Genomic DNA, 26,178 nt, shown 5'->3' with positions numbered 1-26,178 from the left:
GAAAGAGATATAAAATTCAGTGCTACTGTAATTTTCAGTATAGATTAATATAAACGAGTCTCAGTAAGCACTTACATAACTTGTTTGCATTTCTAAGAAATGGAACATGTTTGGTTAGTTTTGGGAGTTTAAAAACATTCACACTCAGGTTTTCCAGTGTTGTTATAATTGGCTCCCTTTGAGCATAGAAGCTGGAAGAAATGTCATAATATCCACCAGGCAACCCAGAGTGCAAGGTTACTGCAAGCTACTCTCGAAATAAGAGGCATGAGACACAAATGTGATTGCTTCATGGTCCCTAATTGTATTTCATGGTACCTTGTTGCTCAAAGAAAATATTAATGATTTATCGATCTTTCAGTTTAGTCAGGTTCATTTGGGAAACGTGGCTTTCAAAGTTGAACACCGTGAATATAATCTGCCTTAAAGGAAAAAATGCATGATGATGTTGGGTTGTACTGTTTTTCTCTGTCAGTTGAAATAGAAAACTTGGTAATGTTTAGTAAAGTGGGTGCCCATTCCACTTCTAAATATCAAAGGCAATTTATCAGAACAAAATCCGGGAAGATTAGTAGGGCTTTTTCTGTGTGATTTTGATTCAGTTAATTCTTACAGATGATTCAGACCTGAACAAATTCCATTGTACAAAACCATATTCCTAAATTTGTACGACTTTTTAATAAGAGGCTTAAGTATCATGTTTATGTATTCCTTTTGAGTCAGGCTTCAATTTTCTCCTATGTTCTATTCTGGTAGTTTAAGTTGTTATTTTGGATAGGGACATTTTTCCAAATGTTTTGATGTTGAGGTTAACATTCAAGCCAACTTTGTGAAAGGCTAGATTTGAACTTTAAAAAAGATTGTATTTTCTGAAAATGAAGAATTTTTTGAGCTACTCACTGTGTGTCAATTAGCATGCTTAATATACAGGTTTAGATTTAGAAGACCTACAGACAAATTAGCTGTATAAATGCAAATACTTATTCAAAAGCTTGGAAATCTCTCTTATTTTGGTGTTTATTATAGTGCTTCTAGGTTATTTTCCTTTCTCCCGTTCTCATGCCAGCTACAAGCACTGTCCCTACACTTCTGCTTTTAACACCAAGAGAGTTGAAGAGGATCTGCAGAATTTAACCCTCTTTTGGGCTGTCCTTTCTTATACATAAGTATACAACATATTCAGGGCTTCTCCATATCGCCAAGGACTTTTTCCATTGCTGGAAAAGAGAAGGATCTGTCTGGGGCTGGTTTCTGCTCTAAAGCCCCCTGGCACCTTGTAGGCTCCTCGAATCATTAGATGTGAGAAACAAATAAGCAACAAAAGCCCTCTTCCTTGTGTGTATGGGTTTTTGTTTTGGTTTGGTTTGTTTTTTTTTTTTTGTTTGTTTTTTTTTCCCCCAAATCCTCTTGGTTCCCAAATCTAGTTAACTCCTAGTGCTTCTTTATTTTTTTCTCCTTTTATTTTCCTCCCTTGGCAAAAGAAACAACAAACCCCAAACACTTTGCTTTCCAAAGAGGCAACATGTTTTACTCTGAATTGCAGCTGTAAATCTTGCCAAAATTACTGTTTAAGGTCACTTTGCGGGCATAGTTTTTTTGAGCGATAGCACAGGCATTTCAGCTGCTTCTCTGCAATCTTTGCTTAAATTCAGCTCGTACTTGGAAAACGATTTAGTGCAACTAGTTTGAGGCTGTTTGGTGTGTTTGCTTTTATCAAACCTCTAGACTGGGCAGAAACTGATGGCGCAAGTTACAATGAAATCTTTCTTTTCAGTAGGCAGTGAGCAAATGTGTTTTTCAAGCCCCTACTGTTATTCCACGGAATACACTATAAACTACATCTTAATTTTGTATGAAAGCTCTTTTTATCTGCAGAGAGGGATTGCTGCTGGTGTTCCAAGAAGTCAGCTTTTAAATGAGAAACTATCGGGCTTGGCTGCTTTAAAATACATATATAAACAAATAACAATCTGGTATGGATTAAGTGAGGTTGAGGATAAAAATTACACATACACGCAGGAGCTCATTTTACATCCCAAGAACAGCTACCCTTAAAGTTCCCTGATAAATTACATCACTTGGGTCCTTTAGCTGGTTGTTTCAGCATTGTAACTCTCAGGCATCTGCATTCATGAAAGAAATAACTTATGCATGTTTCAGAAAAACGTGCCTTCTTTTCTTCTCACTTGTAGCCAAGTTATTCTGGCTTTGTAGGTAGATATGAAATGCCATTCCTGGGAGAGACATTTCAGTCTCAAGTCCTTCTTTATGCCATTTGTTGTAAGAGAATGGATTCCTGTACTTATAAAAAGAATCTTTGATGCTAGCTTTGATTCCAAGATGTCCATCTGTGTACAGAACTTGTTACAGGATTTTGTCAAAAATGCTCTTTATCCCGAGCATTTGGTAAAAACAGTGTTAGTGAAGTTGTGCACCTTTAGAGATTTATTGGCACTTGCTATCTGTTACAGCTGCTGTATGGTTTCACCGTTTGTGAGTAATACCTTCCTACTGCCAATAAATACATTTTTATGTTGCAAGAGGAAATGAAAAATCTTATAAATGTGCTTGAATACCAACACCGTCTTTTGCTGCTCAGCAGGTGGAATATCATGTTTAAAGAGCTGGGAACTGGCATCCCGTGAGTTGATGTCTCCACCAGACAGCTCCTTCCTGGCCGTGCAGCTCCACTCTACCAGGCTGAAAGTCTTAGCCTGTTAGTTACTGATTCATTTGGGGCAGAAGAGAGGAATCTGTTACCAGAATTAATTATTTTTTTTATTTTATTTTTTATTTTTGTCTTGTCAAGCGTTGCATTAAAGGGATCCCGTTGAGCTATGTAGGTGCACTCAGGAGGTTGTTTACATTTCTCGATGTTAGCCTTTGAAATGATAATGAAATAGCACTGGCAAAAATAAACCTCAAACCTATTTATATTTCGCGTGACGGCTTTAATCAGCTGCCAAACAATGATGGGGCAATGTGCTCTGCGAACGAGGGTGGGGGAGAACCTGTCTGTGGACTGGAAAGCTTTGACAGAAACAGGACGCTGCCAAGGGTGGGTTTTGTTCTGTCCTGTTTTGGTACAGCTTAAAAAAACAACAACCAAACAAATAGACAAACAAAACAGGCTTGCAAGGTGAGCTTTGCCACCTACACTTGCTCCTCTGTGATCCACAGGCCTTGTTTTGGTAGAAGATGCATAAAGAAGTGTCTGATCCACAGAAATAGTCCAGCGAGGCTGGGCTGCAGCCTCCAGGCTCCGTGGGATTGAAGCGTTATCATCTGACAGCATCAATTTTGAGCAATTCATTCGCTTCTTAGCCTAAAATCACCACACCTGAAGCAGGGCAGTACAGGGACAGCAAAGACATGCAACGCAGGGTGGTCTTGGCCTAACCTTGTCAGAGCTCCCAGTAAATAAGGTATTTCCTCCGCAAAAGCCTTTCCCCTTCCCATGTTGCTCAAAAAGTGAGTTGTATTGGAGTTTTTTCTTTATTATTTCTTTTTTTTTTCTTTTTTTTTTTCCTGTTGCCAATGCTAAGACTTTGGAGGAGTGTGAGGCTAACCCATCAAGTTAAAGTACTGTAGAAGTCAAGCATTTGCTTTGAGGGGTTGCATCTTTCCTTTTTTTTGGCCTTTTGGGATTCTTGATTTGAGGTTTGTGTTGCAAAATGGTCAACAATAAAAAATTCTTGCTGAGTTTCACCTGCAACTATGTGTCTCACCAGATTAAATTGAGACCAGCCTGATTTTTTATGTTTTTTTCAACCCTTTTTGGCCGATCAGTCTCTCTTTGCCAGATTTTACATAGTAATAATTGCCTGAAGCAAGCCCAAGAAGCAGATTTGTGTTCCTTCATTAAAATCAGATAAACCTTTTCACAAAGCAACACCTTTCAAGTAATTTTCATCTTTCCTGCCTGCACTTTCTGAAGTTTAAAGATGACTAGCAGGTGTAAAACGCGTCGTCTTGGGGAAAGCTCCAAGAAGTGATTTCTGAAATGTGTCATTTCATAATGTGAATTGCCTCTAATTTATGTCGTCAGGCACATTTCACAGCACATTTTGGTTATTTTGTTCTTCAAAACTTACATATCATGATTGTTATTATATATATATATATATATATATATATATATATATGTCAGTCTCACTTTATGTATGTATAACTGCTAAGGGGGTCACAAAATCTATACAGGTGTTTTTATTGAAATTCTTTAGAGCTGAGTAATTTTGTTAGCATTTCTTCAAAATCCCTCATGTCAAAACAGTCAAACCATGTAATTATCAAATCCCCCTCGTGGAATATCAGCATGTTGTGATTCTCAAAGCATTCCAGTTTAACAAGTTAGGGCATCATTAGACTTTTGGCGCCTTTTACTCTGTTAACACATTTCTTCTCCTGTTGCAAACAAAAAATTTCTTGAGTGTAACAATCTGTCAAGATGCTAGACAAGGAGTCCTTTCAAGAACGTGGTTCCTTTTTTTTTTTTTTTTTGGCACTGCTACAGTATGAGCATCCTTATGTGGTCAGCAGCTCCAATAGCAGAAGCTATAAGGAGGATGTCAAATACTGTAGGGCATGAAACAGGCTTAAGAATAATATGAACTGATGGAAATCAGTTTACAATGGGAAGAATAAAATCCTGATGGTGGATTGTTATCTGGGGGGTAAGCAAAAAATTTGGACCTTCCATGTGAAGTCAGGAAGAAAAAAAGGGAAGATGGAGAATGAAAGGCTTTCTGCAGATTCAAGAGATCATGAGCAGAGCTGCTAATTACTTTAAACTTTTCGTGCAAATGTCAGTTGTAATATTTTTCAGTATTTTAATACCTAGATTGCAGTGTAGGTAAACTTCTCATCTCTCTCTTTCCTTCCCCAGGTAATTCCAGGAAAATACAGTGTTTCTTTCTTGGCGTACTAAGGTCAAGGGTGATGACTTCAGGGGGTGCTCAGATTTGTTTTGAAGCAGGGCTCCTCTTCTGTGGAATTTTGTCCTGATCCTGTTCAGTCTTTTCAGAAAGATTTATCTTCCAGAGACTGAAATACACATAGCAAACAAGTCCAAACTCAGAATGCATTGCAGCACATGGAGTTCAAGGCCAGAAAACAACATAGTGGAAATTTTGTGAAGAAGGCAATCTATAGATTTGGGGTGCTGTCCACTGACATACATTTTGGCTTTAAAATCCAGTGTGTTTAACATCTTTTATGATTCCTTTAAAGCTATGTCTTTGCAGAAGGCTGATTTTGCTGGCTGGAGAACTGGGGCGTTTCGTGCTGCAGACTTGACGCGTGGTGTAAATGTTTTCTTCACAGGTGCCCCGGGGCTTCCCATCGAAGGGTGGCTCTGGAGAGACGGAAAGCGAGCAAGCTGCAAGCAGAAGCCGAGGGCGAGACGGGTCCCGGTGGGACGGAGCAGCCCAGCAGCGTGTCTCCGGACACGGATCAGGGAGTGGTGCCGGCCGAGCAGAACTTCACTCCCGCCCTCTCCACCTGGGCAGACGAGCCCAGCATCGACAATCCTCCTTTTGAAGAGAACACAGGAACAGACAGTATGTCATCAGCTATCTTCTCAGCCCTGTCACGGGTTGATTTTACCAGATGTAGAAGCGGTTACGGTGTCAGAGCTTGTCTCGTTGCAGACTGTGAATGCACATCTTCATCTTCTGCTCTTTCTCTTGCAATTCCTGGAGAAGTGCTAGTGGGTTTCCATTATGGGCCAGTATGCAGCTGGGCTAAGAGCAGGCTTCCTGCACACGGAGTACTGTCCTGCTTGGATGAAAAGGCAGCTGAGTAGCTCCTGGACCCACTGCATTGAACTAGCAGTAACGCCTCTAGCATTTGGGATTTTAGAGAGGAAGCACTGGGCCTGACTGCAGAAGAAGGTGGTCTTTTCCCCTTCCTTTCCTTGTGTATTTGCTGTCCCTTAGCATCCCACTTTTTCCTCTGTAATTGTCTCCATGTTTGCTTCATAAATGGGCTTCTCCTTGTCACCTGTTAACACTTAATTCAGGTGTAAGAGCAGCCAACAAAGAAGCACGGTTAAGACATGCTCTGTGGGGTGCACCCCACAGGTCATCAAATTGGAAAGGAAGTATCTGAAATGTACGGTACAGGACAGGACCCAGAGGATTCAGAATATCCTTTGCAAAAACAACCCCATTTCACAAAGCATGGGTAGATTGCTGTTAGATTGCTAAGATGCTGTAGATTACTTCTAATGACATAGGTGTCCCAACAAATAGTGGAATAATCCAGTCACACTTATTTAGTTTGTTATTAAACCATTGTTGTGTGTCGTGCCTATCTTGTCCTCTGGTGATTTGCTTTGTTGAAAGTGAATGCGGTATAAAAGACATTAATCTTCCTTTTCTTTTTTTTTTAATTGACAGCAAACCAACAGCCACCTACCTTGCCTGAAGGAGAGATCACTACTATTGAAATTCATCGGTCCAATCCTTATATTGAATTAGGAATTAGCATAGTGGGTGGCAATGAAACGCCTTTGATCAACATTGTTATTCAAGAGGTTTATCGGGATGGGATCATTGCCAGAGATGGAAGACTTCTTGCTGGAGACCAAATACTTCAAGTATGGAATCTCATTGCATATTCTGTCTGCTTGCTTTCCATTCAGTTGTTGCAGAGCTGTCTGTTAAATGAGATGGGAGATTTTCCTTGGCAGACTTATGTTGTGTAAATGTTAGCTTTGCAATTATCAGTTGGAAGGCCAATTAATATTCAGAGCAGAGCCTGTTGTTCTAGCACATTTGGCTGTGATGCTTGGTGGGGTTCATGGGATCAGCCCCCTGGAATCAGTTTTCCTCCTTAGCATCTCTTATCAATTTTTAAAACACGAGCATATTTTTCTGTTTTTAAATGTTGTGGGCCTCGTTCTTTATTTCAATTTTACACATGCTTTCCAAGGAAAGCAGAGGGTACTTCTGGGTAACAAGTTGGCATGATTTGTCCCATGTGAAAAGCAATTTGTGGATTGTAAGACTGCCTTTATCTTAATTGTTATTTTAATCTGTCTTTGGTGTTACCTTCCAAAAGCCTCTGCAGCTCATCTGCATCTTTCAGTATTTATAAAAGAGAGAGTCAGTGATGTTCCTCACTGGCATGATTTGAAGCAAAGCGCTCCAAATATTTTTCTGAAAAATTAAACTATTAGAATTTATTTTGGTTATGATAAAATGTGTATTTTGTTGTTGTTTTAAATTCCTAGCCATAGGCAATGTAAAAAGATCTAATCCTATTGATTTTATGTCGGGAACAGGGTTAAGTACAGTACTCTGAAGAACAGCAGTAATTGAATTCTGCATAAACAAGATAGTCCTCCACCTTTCTTCTGTTGTTGAATCATTCCACCTGAAACAGATATGTTACTATCATTTCAAAATGACTTCACTAAAAATGCTTGCTTTTGATCTGATAGCCTAAGATCAGTCCAAAAGTAGCATCGGCCTTTTTCATTTCAATTTTTTTGAAACCCAGGAGAGGGGAGTAGCTTAAGTATTGTAGTTACACTTAGAATAAAATTAGTTTGCACTTCAGAAAATAGTCTCTTTTGAGAAATGTGCCTTTTTCCTCTCTTTGAGTGTTAGGAGAGTAGCTGGCCAAGAGAGTAACCCAAGGGGCTTCCAAAATGTTGCCTTTTTAACAAGCAGTTGCAGACACTGATTGAATGCTACCTAATTTATTCCCATACTCAAGGGCTCTCGTTGGTTGCAGAATAGGGACCTTGTCACTGAAGCTTTGGAAATTCTTGCCATTTGGGCAGGTGTCAATTATAGTTTCCAAAGCCATAAGTGGCGATAAATTGACTATAAATAGGATTTATAAGCTGCAGTGTGTTCTCCCTATCCATGTGCTGACACTGAGGCTGTCAGATGCTAGGAGAGTGCTCGTCGGAGTCCTTTTGTCGCCGTGAGGATGAGGTGCGGGAGGTAAAAGTGAAACTTTTTGAAAGATAGGATATTTCTGTTGCTTCAGATTTGCCTGTGCAGGTGCTGAGCTTTTGTATTCAAATTACCAGGCTTGGTCTGTGCAGGTGTAATTAGGCATAGGGTTGGACACAGCTCAGTACAAGCTTCAGTCGGTTATTTCTGAAAACGTCTTCAAAGACTTTTTATGAGCAGTAAAGGACTGAAAGGAAGCCAGGAAGGACTGCGGGGTGAAACTGGGCGTTTTCTTGCCCAGTCAAAAAAGATTTGACATCTAAGATCCCCTTTTAAGATGGAGGGGAGCAACATTTAGTAACTGCTACATGCAAGTGCATGTTGTGTATGACATGCAGGTAGGTGCCTAAAAGTGCTCTAAATTGTCCCTTTTTTATGCTGGACTGCGACAGCAATTTATGTAAAATATGTTCTAATGAGAATCTGTTTTCACAAGGAATGCTAAGGCTGTTTTATTTGGGAGCTGTGAACTGCCTTGTAGAAAGAAGAATTAAATTTTATTGCATATCTTCTTGTATGCCCTTTGCAGGCTTCCATATTTTATGTATTTACTTTAGCTAGCGACAGCTAAAAATAAAACTAAATTTAATTTAAGGGCTCTGACAGATGAGCCCTGGTGGATTTCGCTGGTGGCAGCTTTACATGTTATTTCTTCAAGCTGTGCCTCCCCTCCCTCTGCTCAAGGTTACATCTGGTCTGGGGGCAGCAGCTGCATTGCCCAAAGTCCCTCAACTCAAATCTGTGATGTAAACATGATGGTTATTGCACATAGATTTTTGGATCCTTCTCTTCCTAGATTTTGTTGGTTGTTTGTTGTTTTATTTCTTGGTTTGTAGAGATTGTAATTTTTTGGGGGGGAGGGAGGCAGATCAGTATTTGGAATTAATTTTTTATGATTTTTTTAGATTTTGGTATAGATATTTGGCATCAATTTTTGTGATTTAGTATACATTTCTTCTTTTGATATTTTTTTTTCTACTTAGATCAATCAGGGGCTCTTCCAGCAGGGCACAATAATATGTGCCAAGGATGATGTTTCAGTGTTAACTCCAAACCCCTTCTTACACCTCAGAACAAGGCAAATAATGCTTTGGGGCTAGTTTTTGTCGTGGTCCTGTTTTCTGCTAACTCTCATTGCACTCATTTTTTACCTTAACTTTACAGTGGAAGAGATGACTGGAGATAACTGATCTTTGCATCAGTGGGCCACATAACAAACAGAATTCTTGTGGATAGGGAGGGAGAGCTTAGTTTGGTTTTCATTTACAACTGAATTTTGAATGATACCTCTGCTGAAGTCAATGGAAAAACTCCTAAGTTCATACTAAGGCTTCAGAATCATAACAACTGCCTTGTTTTCTGTCTTAATGAACACATTTAAGTATTCTGGTTTTCATTTTCTTTTTTTTTTTTTTTTTTTTTTTTTTACATCATGGAAGTACCCAGTATTGTTAGATGTAAGCTTTCCTTGGAGATTTGGGTGAGTTCTTTTTATAGCTATTATTTTTATAGATTTAAGTGATAATGAGCTTGATGCTGAAAGCACACATGAAGTTCTTGTTCTGGAGAACAAACTAGGTAAAGATCTAAGGAATACAGGAGACCAGGAGAACAAAAACCACGGAGTATGAGGATGGGGGGCATTCACCATTAGAGAGAGTGGGTTTGCAGAAAAGGATGAAAGGAAGAGAGCAGAAGCCCAGTACAAGCAGATCAGTAGGTTGCTCCTGGTAGGTTTTCTTGGATTTTGCAGAGACCTCTGAATTTAGTTTGAAGAGGACTTTATGTCCATAACGAGGAACAATTAAACACATGAGAACAATATTCTGATCTTTTTTTATTTTTTTTTTCAGGTGAATAGCTTTGACATCAGCAACGTGTCCCACAACCACGCTCGAGCTGTGCTGTCGCAGCCTTGCACGGTGCTGCACCTCACCGTGCTGAGAGAGAGGCGCTTCGGGAGCCGCACGCACGGCCACGCCGAGACCACCACCACCACCACCACCACCTCCTCCTCGAGGGAGGACAGCTTCCAAGTCACGCTGCACAAACGTGACTCCAGCGAGCAGCTTGGCATTAAACTCGTACGCAGGACAGATGAGCCGGGAGTCTTCATTCTCGACCTCTTGGAAGGGGGATTGGCTGCTCAGGATGGCAGGCTCTGCAGCAACGACCGAGTGCTTGCCATCAACGGGCACGACTTGAAGCACGGGACACCAGAGCTTGCTGCTCAGGTTATACAGGTAAATTGCATTCCCTTCCTGAAGCCATGGCTCAGCTCTTTGTGCGAAGCCTGGGGTCGAGTCTGTCCCAGACAGAGCAGCTTGAGTGTGATACCTAAAAGCGGCAGCAATGCAGTTTGCTGTGATATGTGTGCTGGAAATAATGCTGCAAAACAGGGTCTGCTTGGCACCTTGCATATGAAGATCATCTCATTAGAAGTGAAAAGTGCCTTAATCTTCCCTATCATGCAGCCTGAACGTTAGAAGGGTGCTCATGTGAGTATCATGTAGCCTACTGCTTAGCCAAAAAAAAATAAAAGGAAAAAAAAGACTATTATTATATCTGTGTATGCAGGTTTGATTTTTACACTTAGTGAGACCTATAAAAGTGGGCATTGTTTTATATTGATTTACCTGTGCATTGAATTTGGGGGTTGAAATAGGAAAGTGGTTTGCCAGGCTTCATAGGAGAGGTGGCAGCTAGGAACACAATCGGTCTTCCATTAGTCCCATACAGTAAAATTCATTTCCTGAGTGTTCGGAAAGGGCTGTTCCAAATGGCTGGCTCGGCTCTGATCACAGATATTACCCAAAGCATTACACAATCAAGCACGTGTCCCCTTCCTATTCCTGCAGGAAAACCTCAATGCCACACCTGTCTCCTAGTCTATAAGGAAACAGCTGCAGCACGTTGCTGCTTCCCACTGATAGGATGTTAGGAAAAAATGCTCTGTTTTTGGTAAAGTTGGAATAGACTGGTAGCAGGTTCTTGCAGTCTAGTGCAGTTGCCTTTGTTTAACCCAAGTTTCAGCACCAAATAGAGAACCACAATTCAGATGAATCATAAATACATGTTTCAGGTATCATTTTAAGAGCTTCCATTGCAGTTAAAGGAAAGTAACAATGATCCTGGGGATTTTAATGTCAGTTTCGCAGTTTCAAGATACAGTGAAATGGTCAGAATTTTACAGTGGGTAACTTTTTTTTCTCCTGAGGTATGTTTTTAAATCAATGGAAAGAGTTGATACTTCATTTAACATCTATTATCTGAGTCTCCTGATATTCCCACATCTCCAGAATTTGTTGGTCTGCTGATATGTAACATCTTTCTCTGAAGTCTCTTTGGGAAATACCAAAGGTGTTCAGAGCTTATGATACATATCTGCAGATCCTGGAGCCATCACGTGTGCATTTCTTCTTTTATTGATAACACATTGCACAAATTCGTAGAGGTTGCAAATGGTTTTTTGTTGTTGTTGTTTTTTATGTTTGAAGCTTCATAAAACAGAGAGAGTTGGTCCTTTTTGCAAAGAACTTCCAGGTGATGCAGAGGTAACACTAGAGGAAAAAAAGAAGAGTGTTACTGTCCTCTCTTTCTAGGGGGAATTGCAGCAAGAATTGAGTAAGGGACTGTGCAGTCTGAGAAATCTGTGGCACCCCCAGGAACTGGAAAACAAGTTCTGCTGTCTTCTTGTTTCTTCCCCTCTGCTAATTATCAATATCCTACCAACTTCTTTATTTTGCTTTATATATTTGACAGGCGAGTGGAGAGAGAGTGAATTTGATCATCTCTAGACCCACGAAGTCACAGACAGTCAGTATCATCCGAGACACTGGGACTCACAACAGCAACCCACACCAACACCAGTCCCAGCAGCTGTTCCACAGCAGACCCAACTCGCATAAGGTTAGTATTTCTCTTTTAAGAGATAAAAATAGAGTTTTTGTCATGTGATGGTCTAAGTGAGTAGCAAGGCAAGACTGGAAGAAAGGGTTACATCTTCTTTTCGACCTAATTAACAAAGATTTCCAAGTTCTGAAGTCCTGCATCATGTCTGGAGTAGGAACAAAAGATATACAACTGCATTTCAGTATTTTTTTGGATTTGCTGACTGCTGTCATTCAAGAGCGTTTTTGTTTCTGCCCCTATGCTAGCTGCAACCAGCAAGGACAGGAGATTTGGTGCACATAAACTGGATTTGGTATCCAGTACATAAAGAGCACATTGAGGAGTTGTGTCATTTCTTTCATGAGCCAACAGTGCCATTTGCAAGACTAAGTTCTGCAGGGTCAAGATAGGAGAGAGAGGCAGAATGAGGAGACATTCATGAAGCTAGTGTCAAATTATCCATTAGACTGCAGAAATAAAACCTGTGCATCAGGTGTTCCTGTGGTTAGAACAATGACTTCTCAGTGTTCAGATTTTGTGAAATAATTCTCACGTTGACCATGTCAACCAAACCACCTTTCCTCCTATCCACTCTGTTGGCATCACTGTTTAATGTCACAATTCTGCTGGGGGGATTTAAATGTGTTGAAAATGTGTATTTTTTTTAAAGTTTGGGTAATTTCATAAAGGTGCAAGGGGTAAAGGTGAGGCTCCCAAATACTGTTAGTGGCCATTAGTGCTTGCCACAACAATACTCCATATCAACAGAATCATTACAGCTCATCTGTAGCAGAGCCTGAACCCACTTTCCATCTACCAATATATCTTGCATTCATATTACAATTCCAAAGCCAATGAATTGGCTGAGCTGATTTCCCTAGCATACCAGTACCATTCATGGGCTCTTTCGAAGTAGCAAGTCTCATACAACTGAAAGTGACGACCAAGCTAGACTTGTCCTAGGTTTCATATAATTTATCTTTGCTTCCGTCTCATTAATCTACAGTTAGTAGGAAAAAAAATGTTTTTATAATTGCGTGGCACCAGCCAGTTAGTCTTAAATCCTGAAAACTCCAGGAGGAGTTGTTCTTATAAGCTATGATACATATATTGTGTGATTAACATGGATATGCAGGCAGAATACTCAATCAGAAGGAACATGTGGCACTGGAAGTGGAAGAAAACAGTTTCCATTTTCTAAGAGAAAGTGGGAGAATAATGAAGTGTTTGTATTCAGAAGAATCTTCCAGGTTCTTTCTAATGTTATTTTGGATTCTTTCCAAGTATTTTGTTGATTTAAGATGTTAGTGCAGGTGTACGTGCAGTGGTTTGAATGTATCACTAAATACCCTGAAGAGGAAAGGCTTGAGCGAGTGAAATACGCTTTGATTCAGGTCTAAATCCTCTAGATAGGGAAGAGCTAAATAGGGGCTAAACTTTGTGATTCATGTGTTAGAAAATGAAATGCAGTGTTTTCTTCTTGCTTCAGGTTTGGGTTATCCTTACAATCATCAGGGAGTCTGCACAAAGCGTCCATTAACAGCCTAGAGCATTGATTGGCCTTAGCTACTCCGTGCTCTGAGAGAGGCTACACACCAGCTGTGAAAGAAAACATGGCACATAAGGGTTTTAAATGGCCCCTCTGTTTGATCATGAAAACATGTGGTTTTGTTTCTTATGGAGCTTTTTTGTAGTTGTGGGCCATATTCTACTTACAAATGAGATAATGCCGATATTCACCAAGACATCAAAAGTTTTATTTCTGCTTGGTTTCTAATCTTTTGACCATACGGTTTCACGGCACAGTCCTAAAATTTAACCTGTTCCAGTGTAAGACCTAAAAGAAACTGTAGTGAGATTTTCAAGAAGAGCCCTTATAAACTTTCTGTCTATACTCAAGCATCTGCATGAGTGGCTTTTTTATTTGATCTGATGTAGAAGAAATCAAGATGAAGCCAATTTACACTGTGGACTTGGTGCTTTTAAACCTTGTCCAAGTGCCAAAGTATAGCTTTGGGGTGTATTTAGTTGTGTTCTTAGTTTTTGTTTTGTTTAAGTTTTAACAACATTATTTATTCTCGTCAAACAGGATCTCTCCCAGTGTGTTACATGCCAAGAAAAGCACATTACTGTGAAAAAAGAGCCACATGAATCTCTTGGAATGACAGTGGCAGGAGGCAGAGGCAGCAAAAGTGGCGAATTGCCCATTTTCGTGACAAGTGTACAGCCTCATGGGTGTTTGGCAAGAGACGGCAGGATTAAACGAGGTAGGGCTTGGCTTTCCTGGTGGCACGGGTGGCCTCTGATTGGTTTTTGATGAGTGCATTCACTGAAATCAGGTGGTGCCATAATGTCTTTTAACAGATGTAACAAAGCCGTGATGAGTGCTTGTCTTCATGTTTCAATAATGGAAATACAGTATTTATTATCGCGCTTTTAGGAAAGGGATGTTTAGAGAGCGATAGGAGGGGAAGTGGATGAGATCAGGAAATGTCTGGCTAAATTCTTTACAGCTGACTGTAATCCCCTGAGCTGAGGGTCTGATGTGGTGCTTTGTACTGTAGTACACGCATCCTGTTTTTGTGTTTAATTTGGAGGGATGGGCCCCATCTCTGTTCGAGGAATCTCCAGTCCTCACTATAATATCTGAGCAGCTCAGATGATGGCAGGTCATAGCACACCCAGGTGAAGTTTACCCCCAAAGCTACTTCTGTAATGATTGTGGTACTTGAATGCTCTCTTGTCCTTTCTCCAGCGCAGCTTGGACTTACTGATCTTCAGGTGTGCTGCTGCATCCATCCCTGTTCCTTGGCTTTGCAGAACGATAGAGGGAACTGGGAGGTGGAGGTTAGACTCAAATGAGTTTAGACTCGATGAAGAAGACAGTCCTGAGTGATCAATACCTAAGCAGTGATGATTAAAACATTGTGCCATATGTGAAGCAAAGACTGCATATGGAATCTTTGCAATTCAGAGTTCACAGAATCTCAGATCGTTTTAGGAAAGAAATTCAGGGGAAAAAAAAAACAACTTCACAAATCACAAATTTAAAAAGAACAGTGTGGGAACCTCCTTATATGCTTCTGAGATGAATTACACCCACATACCAATGTGTAGTCTTTCTTTTTCTGTACTACTGTGAAAAGTACAATTGATGGAAGAATCACAATTGCTCTTTCATTATGTAATATTAAAGTAGCCACAGCAAAAGTGAAAGTGATTTAGAGTTAAGCTGCACCTCAACTTTATCTTTCCTTGGGAGACAAAAGCTTTCAAAAAAAGAGTCTCATTCCAAAGATGACTCAGTTGTTCACGTTTTTACTTTGAGATTCCTGACTTTCACCAATAAGTGGACATTGTGTGAAGGAGACTACTGTTTGGACCATAGATTACATGCTTGTTTTCACCCTGAGACATTTAAAAATTATTCTGAAATAAAATAAAAATAGTGGCTTTTTTTTTTTAGTGTCTTGGACTGTTTCCAGATTATTATCTTCCCACAGATACTTTCATTCTTCTAGTGGATTGGTTTTTGCACCAACCTTTCCAGTAGTTTTTGAATTGCTTTCTCTTCTCCCAAATTACAAGCTAAAAAAAAAGTAGACCTAGAATGCTCTATGGAGCCTCACTTACCTTTAAGATTTGGTTACGTTCTGGTGCCTGAGTTGTTCTTTTCCGCATTCTTCCTTCCCGTGTAATGTTTGGGTGAACCTAAGATACTCCACTGGGAACAATTACACATTAAAGTTTTAAACAGACAGGGTAAAGCTTAAAAACTAATGATGCTGTTCACGTTCCCAAGGTGCTAGTTCAGACTGTCTCAGCTTCAGAAAAATACAGTATTAGATGAAATCCTGGTGAGAGAGGTGCCGCAGGTATGAACAATCCTGGCAGACTGATGTGTTCTTATTTGCACCTCTCAACAGGTGATGTGTTGCTCAACATCAACGGCATCGATTTGACTAACCTCAGCCACAGCGAGGCGGTGGCCATGCTCAAAGCCAGTGCTGCCTCTTCAGTAGTTGCCCTGAAAGCACTGGAAGTCCAGATTGTAGAAGAACAACCCCAGGCTAATGAAGAACAACTGAGTACCATCAGTGAAAATGAGTACGATGCCAGTTGGTCACCGTCGTGGGTCATGTGGCTGGGACTTCCAAGGTACTGAATTAATTAATACAATAATTAGTTACCAAAGCAGAGGTGTTTTTAGTTGCAGCACATCTGCCCTTATTTCTGCCTGCCCAACCATCTCGTTCTGTTCACCTTGTGCTCACAGTGAGGACCATGAACAGGAGCAATGTTTTCTTAGGCAACTGAAAGATGAAGAGACTTGGTTTGCTCCCTCACAAACCATATTAGCTGCCCACATGGATTCTTCTCATTGAATAAAAGTAATCTTTTCCATTGCTTAACCATATCAAAATTTCCAGTAGAGTATCTAAAACCAGAGAGATAATTAATAAAAACCCGAAGTGTTTGCCCATGTGTCTCTGTGCTAATCTACTACTTAAATGTAAGAGGCCAAATATATCATGTTAGAATAGTGGATCAGACTTTCCATTCTCAGACTTTTTACGCATCTCTTACACACAAACAAGCCTGTAGTTACAAATCCTCATGTATTTTTTTTCAAAGAACCCACTACCATCTCTGCCAAACACAAAAGCTCTTGAAGATTTGCAGCTCCCTCCCTCCTCTTTCCTAATCTGCAGTCTGCTTGACATCACCATGCTTCATTTTTACCGTTCTGTTTTTCAGTCTCTTGTGGCTTCAGTATAAACTCGTTCTGGCATTGCTTGCTATCAAGAAGAGCTCCCACTGCAGTGAAGAGTGTTACTAACTTCAGCCAGAGTGGGCAGGTTAATTCCTCTCCCTCTGATGGAGTTACCAGGCAAAGGCCAGTTGTTAAGTGTAAAACAACAAAAAAGGAGCGTATTGGTGGCAGAATACATCTGAAGATAACAGAACCATGAGTTACCTAATCTTAGTAAACAGCTCTCAGCTTTGGTAAATTTTTGGCTTTCCATGGCACAGCAGTGGTTTATTGCTTACATGCTACAGAATCACAGAATCACAGAATCACAGAATTTCTAGGTTGGAAGAGACCTCAAGGTCATCGAGTCCAACCTCCAACCTAACGCTAACAGCCCTCCACTAAACCATATCCCTAAGCTCTACATCTAAACGTCTTTTGAAGACTTCCAGGGATGGTGACTCCACCACTTCCCTGGGCAGCCTGTTCCAATGTCTAACAACCCTTTCAGTGAAGAAGTTCTTCCTAACATCTAACCTAAAACTCCCCTGGCTCAACTTAAGCCCATTCCCCCTCGTCCTGTCACCAGGCACGTGGGAGAACAGGCCAACCCCCACCTCGCTACAGCCTCCCTTGAGGTACCTAAAAAGAGCGATAAGGTCACCCCTGAGCCTCCTCTTCTCCAGGCTGAACAAGCCCAGCTCCCTCAGCCGCTCCTCGTAGGACTTGTTCTCCAGGCCCCTCACCAGCTTCGTCGCCCTTCTCTGCACCCGCTCAAGCACCTCCATGTCCTTCTTGTAGCAAGGGGCCCAAAACTGAACACAGTACTCGAGGTGCGGCCTCACCAGAGACCCTCTGTTGCTCCTAAAGTTATGTTATTCATTGTGCTGCTGTTCTTTAAAGAGTATTGTACTTCGGTAAAGAACGTGGCATCATTTTTACCCAGAAGTTAATCTCTAGGTTTTTTTTGTTTTGTTTTGTTTTTTTAATTACAGTCTCTATGTCACTGGCAAGAATGAATTTTCACTTAAGAAGTAAATATATACACACCAGTACAGTTAGTGGAACATGATCGGGATTATTTACCTTCTGCCTAACAAAATGGTTAATCATTTATGTTTTCGTTACTGGTGATGCATCGGTTCACAGATAAAGAAGGTGGTGCATGGACTTTCAGATCTTTTCTTTGAGTAGCAAAAGCCTAAATTGGCTGGGGGTGGAAGAAAAATGCACTGTATATTTGACTTGCAAAGTAAACATTGGATATCCATTTTTCCTCCACATTCTTGCCACTTGTGAAATCCCTATAAAGCCATATTATTGTCAGTGTGCAGAGTTAACTGCGTTTAAGTCATTATTCTAGCACCGCATTATTTCTTTTTAAACACGTTTCTGTCTCAGGAGTGTGAGGTTTTTTGGTAATTGGCTTGAATATCACAGAATTACCCTGTCTGGGAACAGAACTGATTACCATGCCTCCCCTTCTCCTCCCTGCTTATTGCAGCGGTGATGGTGCGAGAGCAGGTGTTCTGCCTAGCCTGGAAATGTCTGTATGAGGTATCCACGGCTTTTTCTCTTGCTGCCCTGTGCTTCCCTTCCACAGCTGCCTCCATAGCTGCCACGACGTAGTGCTGCGGCGGAGCAATTTAGGCAGCTGGGGTTTCAGCATCGTCGGTGGCTACGAGGAGAACCACACCAACCAGCCTTTCTTCATCAAAACCATTGTTCTGGGAACTCCTGCCTACTTTGATGGGAGATTAAAGTAAGTTAAAACATGGGTAATAATAATAATAATAATAATAATTGATGCTTGTAAATAGTTAGGTGCTGGTGCAGCTCATTGCTTAGTGAAATATGCTGCAGCACCTGGTGCTTTGCCTTCCTCTGGGTGTGATGCAGGGCAGCACGGGCTGCTTAGGCAGAGGGCAGGGTGTTTGTCACAGAGGTGATGCTTGTGCTGGCACCTCTGCCATCTCCTGTCCTCTGCCCCAGCTGCGGTGCTGATGTCCCCTACCATTTCCTTCTCTCCTTTTAACTCTTTTTAGGCATAAAATATTGCAAATATCCCCATGTGCAGGCCTGGTTACTTTGTAATATATTTGTCTTCCTAGAGAAGCGTTGAAAAATTAAAGAACTTTCTTTAAAATGGGGGAAACAGCTTTAGCCTTTCATAAAGCCTTCTGAAGCCACCACTGAAAACTCTGGTACTAAAGATGGGTGCTGCTGCTTCAAGAGAAAAGTGTGAAAGTGGATGGAGGAGTCAGTACCTCTGAAGAGATCGTTAAGGAACAGTGCCTTGAGAGTTATTCGCTGGTGGAAAAGACAGGGATAAATAGGGCAAGTTCCATGGAGGCCTCTGGAGAGCTGGAGGAGAGGCTGAGGGAGCTGGGCTTGCTCAGCCTGGAGCAGAGCTGTCTCTGGGGCACCTAACAGCCCCTTCCAGTTCCTGCGAGGAGGTTATCGAGGACATGGAGCTTGGGCTGTTCATGGTGGTGAAGGAGAGAGAACAAGGATGGCAGGCACAACTGAGCCAAAGAGGTTGAGACTGGGTGTCAGGAGAAGCATTTTCCCCATGAGGATGGTGATGCCATGGCACAGGTCACACAGGGAGGCTGTGCAGACAGGAGGTTTGTGACACCCAACTGGGAAAGCCCTGGTCAGAGCTTAAAGGTGACCTTGCCTTGAGCAGGAGGAGGGACTAGAGACTTCCTGAGGTCCTTTCTGGCCTTAAATATTGTATTATTCTACTTACACGTTACATTGGATGCAATCCCCAGGTCTAGTATACATCTATGTATCTTAGCCTCGTGTAGGGTTTCAGAATTAGGACTTACAATTCCTATTAAAGGAACCTATTAAAAGTTCTCTTGCTCAAAAACTGATCTTTATTTTTTTGTGCGTGAAGGTGGGAGTGAAAAATATGCCATAGGTTTGTGAACATTACGTGGCTTGAAGTTTTATGGCATGGTTTTCACATGTAGGTTTACTTACCAAGTAACTTGAGAAAAAAATGTGCTTATGCCTAGAGCCTTGCCAGTAATTGATTTTTCAGTTCAATGACTAAATAAATAAATGAAAAAATAGTTTGGCTGAACACAAAATTAGATTTTTTGGCCAGCTATGAAACAGTTTGGATTAAATGAAAGATTTCAGTTCAACCCAAAGTAAATAATTTCAGATTGGGGAATTAATAACTAGAAGTCTTAACAGAAATGGAAATATATTCTTAAGAAGGGAAGAGTGCTTGTGGCCACACTCACCCCATGTAAGGAATGGAAAAGATACTCGTCTGCAATATTGTGATGTAGTACCCTCTGTTCAAATCTACTCTTACTGAGACTATGGACTTGGAGCTGGGCCTCTCCCATCAACAAGGGCTATCGTGGGAGCGGTCTTTCTGAAGCTGTTCCACTGTTGAGATGTTCTGAATGTTTTGTTAGGCTAGAGAGAAAGTAAGAAAATAATTTCACAGACCAGTAGTTAGGACAGTTTTCTGCCTACAGTATCTGTCTGGTATGATTTTGTAGAAGGTGAAAGGACTTCAGCAGAAAGGCTGAGAGAGACCCCACTCAGTGAATTGTAGGGTTTGATGCTTTCTTGGGTGATGAGATACCTTGGTTAAAGCAGAGAAGGGCTTCCAGTTGCCTGTTTGACCAGTGTTGGTCACACTGCTTCTTCCTCTGTTCTTCATTAGCTGGGGGCACCAGGAGAGCTCAGGAGAGCATCTTTTTTTGTCATCCACTTTTGGTGCCTTCAGTAGTTGGGAGGATCAGTGTCAGGAAAAGTCCTGTTCAGTCTCCAGCATCTCATTCCACTGCACTAGGGTATCCCAAACACACTCAGGTTGCAGAGATGCCTGCAAGATGGAGCTTACCTAATGTAGGAAGAACATGTGTGCTTCTTTGAAATTTCTCTTGAACTTAAGTAAAAACTGAAGCATAACCCTCCAAGGCCAGTTTTCTCAAGGCCAACATACAGCCCCCTCCCAAATTTCTGTTCCCTGCTTTAAAACACAGAGATGCTACAGCTTCTCCGCTGAACCATCTGCTGTAGGAGATTTCAAGCCAAATGGTTACATTTCAGAAAATCATAAGCCATTGAAAACAAGGGTCTTGGTTGGAATGTGGTTGGTAACCATCAGTATCTTTACTTACACCTCCCACAGTAAAGACGTGCTTGGTGTAAATGTGTTATAACTCACACAAACAAACATAAATGCTCTGTTATGCACATGCTATCTCATTATCTTCTCCTGACTCCAGGAGATCTTTCCAACTCTCTCTTCTCACATTTCCCTGCAGGTCCACTTTTAATACAGAACTAATTTGGTATTAGTGTTGAAATCCATTGATTTGGGAATTTCCCAGATGAGTTGCATTAGTAAAAGAGACTTAAAAAAAAAACACACAAAGGCGTTCAGTTTTGCTAAGCTTCCAACCTGATGGAAACCTGCTGCCCCACGTGCTGTTTGTTGGGATGTGATGGTTATTGCAGAGCCATTCTCATCGCTGGGTTTTCTTCTTGTGTCTTTTAGGTGTGGTGATATGATTGTTGCTGTAAATGGACTATCAACGGTTGGAATGAGCCATTCTGCACTTGTTCCAATGCTGAAGGAGCAGAGGAACAAAGTAACTTTAACCGTGATTTGCTGGCCCGGAAGCCTCATATAGATTTATGAAATCATTTCGGTTCAAGCAGCTTCATTTTCTAGATAGCTGGCACAAAAATCTCTCTTTTTTTTTTTTTTCCCCTATTGATACAGCTGGTTATAAGCAGGGCCAAAACTGCTCTACTCACTTTCTTTGTTCTTTTTTTTTTTCATGGGCCTCTCAGACTCGTTGTATGTTCTCTTCCCATCCTGAAATAGCCATTTCTGTTCGCTACACCCATCGCTGAGGCGAATGCAAATTCACACGTGCTCACACAGAAACTCCCACTGCAATAAGGCTGTCGTTGAGCTTTCCCTGTCAAGCAATAGCCTTGGACAGCCGGCAGAAGAACTTAGTGGTTCTCTGGTTTGCTCTGTGCAGACCTAAATTTCTATATAATATATAAGCCTAACAGCCACGTGCCCATTCGTCCCTGAGATGAGAATGTGTGTCGGTAAGGCAGAGGCACATCCACCTGCTGCTCTGAATCAGTTTCCAAAGGTACACCTTTCCATTTTGTAAGCCTTTCCCTTCGAGTCAGCATTTCAGACTCACTCAAGGAATCCATCGTACTCACAAGAAATTATTCAGCCCCCGTATTTTTCCTCGCAGGGCATCAGTGTTCATAGAAAAGTAGGACAAAAGCCTGATATTACTGGAATTTTTATAAAGTGCAATAATTGGACTCTTTGTTAGGAAACTTTAATATATTACAGAGTTTGTATCCTATAATGAACAGAAATGTGGAAGTAATTACTGTTGCAATGCTGGCAAGAATACACATGCCCAGGGTCGCCTTTGAGTGAATGGCTTGCAGTATTAGACTTTCCTTTACAAATGAATGTTTTGCTATGTCAGAGAATTTTGATGAACATTTTTACTGAGATCATTTTTACCGTTTATATTGTAGCTGTCAGCTCTCTTTATTCACGTGTGGAAGCGATGCTTTGACTTGTACTTTGTAAATGAGAGAATTACTTGCAGAAGCAGCAAGCTATTAAGAAAACTCACGTTCTGGTTTACAGGTGGGCAGGCCAGAAGGATGGCTCTTTTTGTTCAAGTCCAACTGCAGAGAAAGCTGCAAAATTCACTCGTACTCTGTCACCTCCTGACAAATGTGCAAATGCCTTGATATAAAATGCTGAAATAATCTGTCTTGCGTTTCAGGATTTTATTTTTCCTATAGAGAGCACCTGCTATTAAGTTGTCAGTAAGAATAATACTGTTTATCTTGGATTGTATTTAGTATTTTTAAGAACAAACGTGTAACTTCTAGACTTTGCCTTTCCATGAGATTTGCAGGCTAAACACCCATTTGTTTAAAAAAAAAAAGAGGTGTGGGGCACATCAAGGAATGTGCTGACCTGGAGCAAAACTTGTAAGTCGTCAGTGTTCCACATACTGGAAAAAGAGCTTCATTTGTAGACCAGGTTCACAACCTGAGCTGATTTTATGAATGACCTCTGTATTGTATTATTCGTTACCAGAGAATGTATTTGAGAATCACGGCATATTTCGATTGTGAAGCATGACCTTTCTTTTCCAATTTAGCCATTATAATATTGGGGCATATTATCGCATGTCATAAATTCCAGTAGCTTTGTTTTAAAAAATAAATAAAGTTACTCTTTTACAAAAAAGAAAAAAAAAAGAAAAAAGTAAAAACCTTGTACGAAAGAAGTGGTTTTATTCCTCTCTATGATGTACAATATTAGTTTAATTTCATAATACAAACGAATGTCCTCTACAGTATATTACTGTATTGAGAATCTTACTTTCTGAAGCAAACACCAAAACGATTTGATACTTTAGCTGATTTGAGTTTCTGCCCATTCCAAAGTGGTGATTAACTGTATACTTTGCTCCTAATGCAGATTTTTTTGGTAAAGTATCTCTTACTGTAGACTTTAGGGAAGATCTTGACATATGTACTAGATTTAACGTTTTTTTTTTTTTAATTATTATTTTAAAAGTAACACTTTTCATTCAAAACCCTGCAAAAAGCTTTTTTTTTTTTCTTTTCTATGTGTATGTAACAAAAGCATGGGTTAGCTTAAACTGTGCAGTTTTGTTTCAGTGTGTTGTAGCTTTTGATCAGAATGCTTAGTGAGAATTTTTTTTTTTCTGAATGAATTCCTTTCCTGAATCATTTTGCCCCTTTCTCTTGTAGCTGCATAGTTTGTTTTTCCGTGCCTTCTGTTTTAAATTATTTCAAGATTTTTTTTTCAAGATATTGCTATCTAATTGTATGGTATTAATGAAGGATGAATGAAAATAAAAGTTCATTCTACACATTGTAATAACTCAAAGTTTTGTCTCACTCTTTACAAAAGTTACGGGTACCTAAATGCAGATTCAGTTTAAAGTTTTGGGTTTTTTTCCATGTGATTTATCACAAATCACATCCTCATCCAACCAGGGTTACGTATCAGCTGTTTAAATAGTAATTCAAGCCCTGAGAAATGTCTGTAAAGAGGAGGTAAGATCTGTGCCTTCTGGTTCTTCACCACAAGGAGCATTTCCTCCTCTCCCTTCCATGCCAGCTGGTACTGATCAGCTTGAGGATGTTTTCACGGCACTGATTTGATGCAAGGAGACAGTCTTGCTGGAAACATCACTTTTTTAGGATCCCAGAGCTGAAATGTGAGCCTGCTGGTAATCAGTTCCCATCTCCATCTCCTGCAGGCAACTGTGCTCCGTCTTAAGATGTCTGCAAAGCTGGAATGAGCCTCGAAGCAATTAGTGATAATTTACCATAAAGCCTTACGACTCACGTTGCCCAGCTTCCTGTTCTCTACAGTAGTTAGTGGGTTAAGAATAGATGAATTCCTCTAAAACAAAAACATACTTATGTACAAAAATACACAGGAAGCCTTCTGTAACACAACACACTGTGAGAGTTTTGATTTACAGGCAGATCCATGATCTTGTTGTTGCAGCTGAATGTGCACAGAGCTGTTTTGTGAGGTGGTGGACCTAAGCATATGCAAGCTGTATCTTCGTGGGAGGAACACCTTCCCCAAACAGCCGTATGAATCCTCAGCAAAGAATATAAAATAGTTTATTCTGCTTCACTGCATGCCAATGAACCCGCATCTGAAGACATAAGAGTTCATTTGCTGCTCTAAACTTTCTTTTTAGACTCAGTAACAACAGAGGGGAAAATTCAGTATTACAAAAGAATTTAGAGCTCTTTTATTCACAGATCCCCTGATGTATTTGGGCTGGGCATAATGAAAGCCTACGCGTGGTTCTCAGATACATTGTGGTAGATGATATTGGAAGCAAGGCAAGTCCCACTCAGTCAGGAAACTTGACCATTTTACTTTTTTACTTTACTTGTACTTCAGGCTGTTTCAATAGCTGGTGGAAACTTGTTGACCATCTGAAGTGTGAGACCCTGATGAGATGAAATAACAAATACACCAGGCAGGGCAGCAACGATGGCAGATGTAGAGGTAAGCCCACATGGTGATCACATTGCACTGTCTGACAGCACACAGCCCAGCAAGATGTTGTAGCACGAGGGCAGATCAGTGAACATCCTCACCCCAGTTGTCTCAGACAACTTTTAGGCAAGGTTTCCTACTCAAAAAGTGGATCTCCTCCAATACATAGATGATGGAAGCAGAGGGAGGGACAGAAAATGATTTGCAGTGACCTTGTCTTCCCAACACGTTGCCTAAAGGATGGGGAAAGCTTTAGACTTCATGCTTCCATGACAATTCCTACAATGTTATATGGGTAGGACAGCTAAATGGTGATGCCGTCCTTCTATCTGTTGCCTTATCATGTGAGTGTATCACCTGCATGTTAGCACTGCAGTACGGATGCAAGCGACTTGGGAAACTTCATCAACTCAGAAATCAAAGAGGTGAGTGCAGCCGAAGGCGCACAGCCTGCTCGGCATCAGCCCTGGGATTTGCAGTGCGTGGTTGAGAAGGAGAAAGAATGCGTTTGGGTTTGGGGGCTGTTTTTATTGTTAAGCTCTGCTGGTAAAGGCTGGCTGGCGGAGTCTGTGGGTTGCGAGTACAGCCAAGCAGAAACAGCACACTGCTCAGCGGGGAAACCAAATCTGATTTTGCCAAAGGAGGAATGAGAACCAGCCACTCCCATCACAGGCAGGAGGAGGAATTGGGCACAGGATGGGAGGGGAGAGCCCCCAGTTGGGGACTATCGATCACAAGGGCACATGCTGCATCTTTGGGCTGCCCCAATTCACCTTTCTTCCTATGCAGCAGCTCTGAACTATTTCTTTGTACACACACACACACATACATATATTTCTTTATAGCTTTCATCTGCACATCTCATCACATTTCATCTTCCAGCCAGCAGCTGTGGTCTCATTGATAGCTCAGCCCTGGATGCTTTTCGGAGAGGCAGTCTTCAAAACAGCCCATGCTGCCTTCTGAGCTGCAGCTGCAAGGTTTTATGTGACCAAAGCAGAAGCATTAGTGTTTGCTCACCCTCTGTAACCCTGAGCTGGGGTTGCCCAATGCTGTGGGTCCATTCAGTGTCATGCACAGAACCTCTGCTGTATAGGGGTGCATCTGGCAGCTCTGCTTTGCCCCCAAATCTTAGCGTGTGGTGGTACAAAAGCACCAGCAGGTAAATTTGGACTTACACAGTTTTTTTGTCATGCTGGTGTTGAACATCATTGGAGGAACAGCTCAAGCAGAGGAGATGAGTTCAGTAACATCAAGCTCTTTCTTCATGCTTTTGCCTATATATGTGGACTGATCACATTCTCTGCAGTGCATTTTGTGTCCTGTGCCTTCAGATTTGTAATAAATTGTGGCATATGAGCACTAAATGGCGGTGGAAATTAGAGCTGGATGTGTTTTGTTGCATTAACTAGTTTACCACTGGGCTGGACTAGGTACTTCACGTACAGGAGATGGTATCATAAGCAGAG

The 26,178-nt window shown here is 41.0% G+C and overlaps 1 protein-coding gene across 2 annotated transcripts in view; it reads left to right on the top strand.

Annotated features, from left to right (window-relative positions):
• LNX2 (ligand of numb-protein X 2) overlaps positions 1-23,262 on the top strand; it is a 59,267-nt gene extending 36,005 nt beyond the window's left edge. For both annotated transcript variants that reach the window (XM_084285327.1, XM_084285328.1), the window contains 8 exons: positions 5,323-5,558; positions 6,399-6,598; positions 9,821-10,210; positions 11,730-11,876; positions 13,948-14,125; positions 15,785-16,016; positions 18,215-18,373; positions 21,146-23,262. In XM_084285327.1, coding sequence (XP_084141453.1) covers positions 5,323-5,558; positions 6,399-6,598; positions 9,821-10,210; positions 11,730-11,876; positions 13,948-14,125; positions 15,785-16,016; positions 18,215-18,373; positions 21,146-21,281 — 1,678 coding nt within the window. In that variant the 3' untranslated portion in view covers positions 21,282-23,262. The remainder of the gene's footprint in view (positions 1-5,322; positions 5,559-6,398; positions 6,599-9,820; positions 10,211-11,729; positions 11,877-13,947; positions 14,126-15,784; positions 16,017-18,214; positions 18,374-21,145) is intronic.
• Positions 23,263-26,178: the final 2,916 nt, after the last annotated feature.

The sequence above is a fragment of the Netta rufina genome (genome assembly GCF_964035555.1).
Source record: "Netta rufina genome assembly, chromosome: 1".
Taxonomy (NCBI): domain Eukaryota; kingdom Metazoa; phylum Chordata; class Aves; order Anseriformes; family Anatidae; genus Netta; species Netta rufina.
The sequence above is the reverse complement of the archived record's forward strand: the minus strand, read 5'-3'. Positions and strand labels throughout refer to the sequence as shown.